Raw genomic sequence first — 4,989 nt, forward strand, 5'->3', positions numbered from 1 at the left:
CTGTTAGTTAAGAAAACACACTCATAAACATTTTCCTTAAAGTCAATAAAAGGACTCGTCCACTTTTGCTTTAATGATCTATGTATTTATTGTATAGGGTTGATATACGGTATCGTGTAATAGGAATATAATATTTTGCAGTGCTGCGTAGTTGAAACTTGAAACAAACGTTTAACAGTTGAAGATTTAGTATATATACTGGATACTTAAACAACTGCTTAGGGATACCTAAAATAATTGCTTAGAGATACTTAAATAAAGACTGCTGTGAATTGTGAATAACGTAGATCCAGTATGTCTAGCTTATATATCACTAGAAGTATATATATTTTGAAGGGGACTGAATCAAAATTCTCAATATCATTTGCCTATGCTTAGGTGATTGTTCTATAATGTTAAACTATTTTATAAATTAGCAAAGACAATGGCTATCATTATTCTCTTCTGACTCTCCAAAGCTTACCAAAAGGCACGTCAGAAGAATTTCTAGGCATCACTTTGCCGAGGTGCAATGAGTGAACATGACAACTAACAAAAGAAACTATTTAAAACAAAATATGTTATATGAGAATAGATAAAGAGTTGAAACCAAGATATGCTTCTAGAATCAAACCTTTGGAGGCCTTCTTATCAGATAAACCATTGTCCTCAATGATAAGAGGAATGTGTCTTCATTATACCGCAGGGATCTAGTTTCACCCTCAGCAGAACCACTCAAACGTGCATATCCAGGCTCATTAAAATAAGGCTGTGTATTCAAGATTAGACCTTGTATAGAGACCAGGACCTGTAAAATTGTTGAAACACCTGGGAGCCACTTCTCATTCTTATTGCCAGACCAGGTGTTAAGTAGACTAAGGCACACCTTGCCACAATTATATAAATTTGGGTTGAGCCGAAGTCCACCAGAGTGGTAGTAGACTTGCTGCATTGAAAAATGTCCCTTGAGTCAGACTTTGAATTAAAGGTTAAAAATAGTGTACATAAGAATACTGCAAGTCAGATGCGGTAATCTCAACAACATACCGGGGGTACATTGGGAAAGCCACCTGGAAAGGAAACATCAAAAAAGAAAATGCCATCATGATAAGGAGTTCCCTCTGCTCCAATAATAACAGCCCTCAACAGATCTATTCTTGATTCATAAACTCTGACAAATATTGAATCTAATAGAAATAAAAGAAAATGTCAAAGAAACAGCTAGAGATTGTACAAAAACTCAGTAACAGGTTGCTCATTATGATATTAAAAACACAATTTACAATTATTTTACAGATTTTTGAACCTCCAGCTTCAGAACAAGTATCTATCTCTACCAAGCAAAAGAAAGACAAACTATTTTATAAGGATGTACACTTAACAAATGCAGCCAAACTAATGGCCTTTGGGTTTGACAAAAACCGCCAAGGTATATTAATAACAATGAAGTCAAGCACACAATAAAAATCCTCCAGCTTTAAAAAAAACAAATACAAGAAGTGATATGATAAGGAAAATATTACAGCCCATTCGTGACAGAAATACTGAAAAAACAACTTTACCTGGTAAATCCTTCTCCAATAACTTCCATTCTTCCTGAATTCTTTTAACCCAATTCTTTGAATGCTGTTCAGGAAACAAATTAATGGTTAAACAATATAGTTAAGATTAAAACTGGAACAAAATACATATAAAAAAAAAATTACCTGTGTCGTGGAAGAATTGGTGCAAACAAAGTAATGGTCTGAAGTGTCGTCAACAGTGTCAAATTGCTTAAAGTTTTGAAATTTCTCAAGAATTTCTTCTCTGGCTTCATCAGAGATGGTCACAACAGTACTATCAGCAGTTGTGCCATTATTTCCATCTCTTGCAGTATTGTGAACCCAAGGGTTATTGAACATTTGCGCAGGTGTGGTATGAAGAGGAACAAATGGATTGGAAAAACCTGGATAAGCTGTATAATTTGGAAATGGATTAAAATGAGAAGAATTCAACCAAGGATTTGCAAATTCAGTTCCTGGAAAATGAAATGATCCATCTACAGGTCCATAGAAATTTGAATAATGTGAACTGATACTTCCAGTTCCAGCTGCTTTCTTTGCACTTTCAAGTAGTTTCCAATGAGGTGAACCACCTCCATGTGGCAGCTTCATGACCCCTGAGTTGTCTACAGAGCCATGGTTAGTTGAAGAACCAAAAAAATAAGGCTTCTTTTTACCAGAAGGTCCCAAAGACAAACTAGATGTAGATGACTCCACTCCTAATGCCAACTTTAACTTGCGTCTCCTGCTCTGTGTGGCGTCAATTATTTTCTTACTAGGGTCAACTTGAGAAAATAATTGAGAAGATAAGTGATTTTGCACACTAGAACTACCTACTACAGGTCCTTGGGTTTCAGGCTTAATAGGCTCAAATGACCATGAAGGCTGAAATAAGCCATTAACTTGAGAATGTTTAGAATCAGATTGCGGAATATGAAAGCTAGGATAGAATAAACTACTTTCAGCATTCTTAGAACTTAGATTGTATTCCTTCAACCAAGGAACAGGTGCCTCAATACCAGGAGGTATGTTTGCATTGTCAAAATGCTCCTGCAGTAAAGTATAATTATCTACATCCATATAATCATCCGGAATAATATCGCAGAAGCCATCATCATCATCGTCATACAAGTGGTCAGACTCATCCTCATCAATGTTGATTAAGTTATTTGATACAGAAGTATAACCATTGGAAGACTCTTCCCTGCTACTTGGTCCAGATTTGTCAATCACAGGCGGATAATATATATTATCAAAGTCTTCCTGAAAATGGTTTCAAGAAAATTTTAGTCATTGTTAAAGTTAGAGACAATAATATCAATCAGCTACAAGAAAGACGTCTTATTCACAAACCATAGTTTGATGATCACCAGAACCGTTGCGAACAGATTCAGTTGTCTTCCCCTTATTACTTTCAACAATGTTTTCACCAATTAACACTAAATCTGTTGTGTCGTCATCATTGTCGATGTCGATCACATCCCGAAAAATGACCTACAGAAGAAAAATACTGTTGTGACATCCAAGAAAATAATAGACATAGAGAAACCATTAAATCTTAGAAAAACAAGAGTGCAAGGCAAGTTAGAACTAAGAGCATAGGTGTGCTTTAGATGTGTACGTAAAAGACATAAATGATATAATCCAATCAATGTCAATTTGAATATCTCCTAGTCAAAAGTAGGAAGAAAAGCAGTGCTTCGTAAATAAGTCAAATGGATATATTTACACAAGGTAAACAGGTAGTGTAACAGAAACTATCGAAACTAATTTTCAAGTGAATATTTTCAACCAACCCATGCAAATTCCTTGACCCTGATAACCAAAGTTAGTGTCAGCATACATTTCACTTCACATAAAAGTGGCATTGACTACTGATAAATAACATGTCATCAACAAACAATCAGATCAATCGGTCAGGGGATGAAAATCCTCCTATGTATAATGGGGAAATAACAAAGTGTCATCTGATTGATCAATAAGAAAGAAAGTTAATGGGGGAAATGCTGGTAAAACACGCAACCTCTCCGCTAATTGGAACAAGCAATTCAGTCCACTTTTCCCCGCTTGACAACCTTATTTACGCGTATTGCAGAATTGTGTTGTCCCATTTCCGAATTCTTCTTGAATCTTAACCCATTGTAATCTTTGTTTTTATTCTGTTAAACATAGCTCTCACCATTGTTCACTCCCTCTTTAACCGCAGAGTAGTACTCATCTTTAATTTCGAATTGAATGGTATACTATTTCCCTTTCTCCCTTACTCCAAGAATAGTTCATTCAGACTTTATCGCAATATACATTCTCAAGTGAACTAAAGACGTGCTGCAAACCGGAACATACGTCCTAAATTGCAGTTCAAAGGTGGGTTCAATGAATTCCCAACAAATGAACCAATTAATTTTTTAAAACATCAACTAGTTTTGGTACCAACAATAACCATGGATATAAGGTTAAGAAGTAAACCTAAAATAGAACAGAACCAGAAAAATAAAAGATTAGCGAGGAACGATGATACCTCTTTGTGCGGCTTGTTAGTTCGCTGTGGTGGTGGAATCTCGATCACATCAGGGTCCATGAAGCTATGAGAACTGCTACCAGAATACACACGCCTACTGTGACAGAGAAAAAAAAGAGTGACTCTGTGTTTTCAATTTCAAGTGTACGTAGTCGCGATCGCAAGAAAAAGAAAAACTCAATAAAAAAAAAAGCTAAACCGAAAAGAGAAGGAGAAACCGACGAGTTGGAACTCTGAAATGAATGTTCAGATAGCGAAATCGGCGGAGGCGGCTGCTCAATCGATCGACTCATCAAGAATTGTTCCGAAATTGAATAAACAAGTTGGTCAGAGAAAAATCAGAAAACAGGAGAATGCAAATGCCTCTGATGTGATGAATGAGTGAATGTCTTATGATACTGCCTTCGCGCGCTTGTGATGAAGATCAATATGGATTAAGATTACACCGTGTTTTTTACTTCTCACAAACCCTTTTTTGTTTGGTTATATCTAAAAAGACACTCTTTTTCTAGTAATTTACGTTTTAGCCACTATTGTTGAGTGATAGAATCTGTTGTCTTTTTTGGCTCTTTTACTATTTCCTGTGCGGTCGGTTTTATTTCCACTCCAACTAAATATTTTATTTAAACAATCCAAAACTTTTTTTTGTCATACTGTAAATTATAAAGGTTGTTATAATTTCAGGATAATTGTTCGGACATTTTTCCATTTCGTTAATGTCCTTTTTTGCGTTAAAGTATACGCGTCTCTAACTAATTTGTATTCATTTAAAAAAAAACAAATGTTTGATTTAGTATAATATATGCTGTTTTAAGAATTAAATATTGTTACGAGTGTATTTTAGGTTAGCCTAAATCCAATACTTTATTTTTCTTAGTTATAAATATTTTGCTTTAAATATTTATAACATTTACGGATCGTCCAATTGTAAAGGGTTTAATGATGGGACTC

At 35.1% G+C, this 4,989-nt stretch overlaps 1 protein-coding gene across 2 annotated transcripts in view; it reads right to left on the minus strand.

Annotated features, from left to right (window-relative positions):
- LOC127075413 (probable ubiquitin-conjugating enzyme E2 25) overlaps positions 1–4,494 on the minus strand; it is a 6,804-nt gene extending 2,310 nt beyond the window's left edge. Inside the window, exons 1-7 of one of the 2 annotated variants that reach the window (XM_051016882.1) lie at positions 4,261–4,494; positions 4,039–4,132; positions 2,874–3,014; positions 1,686–2,783; positions 1,542–1,605; positions 1,027–1,166; positions 614–925 (exon numbers count right to left, since the gene is read on the minus strand). In XM_051016882.1, coding sequence (XP_050872839.1) covers positions 614–925; positions 1,027–1,166; positions 1,542–1,605; positions 1,686–2,783; positions 2,874–3,014; positions 4,039–4,132; positions 4,261–4,331 — 1,920 coding nt within the window. In that variant the 5' untranslated portion in view covers positions 4,332–4,494. Of the gene's footprint in view, positions 1–613; positions 926–1,026; positions 1,167–1,541; positions 1,606–1,685; positions 2,784–2,873; positions 3,015–4,038; positions 4,136–4,260 lie in introns of both variants that reach the window. The other variant, XM_051016881.1, reaches the window with a different exon arrangement.
- Between the last annotated feature and the right edge of the window lie 495 nt (positions 4,495–4,989).

Source organism: Lathyrus oleraceus, chromosome 4 (genome assembly GCF_024323335.1).
Source record: "Lathyrus oleraceus cultivar Zhongwan6 chromosome 4, CAAS_Psat_ZW6_1.0, whole genome shotgun sequence".
In the NCBI taxonomy this organism is placed as follows: domain Eukaryota; kingdom Viridiplantae; phylum Streptophyta; class Magnoliopsida; order Fabales; family Fabaceae; genus Lathyrus; species Lathyrus oleraceus.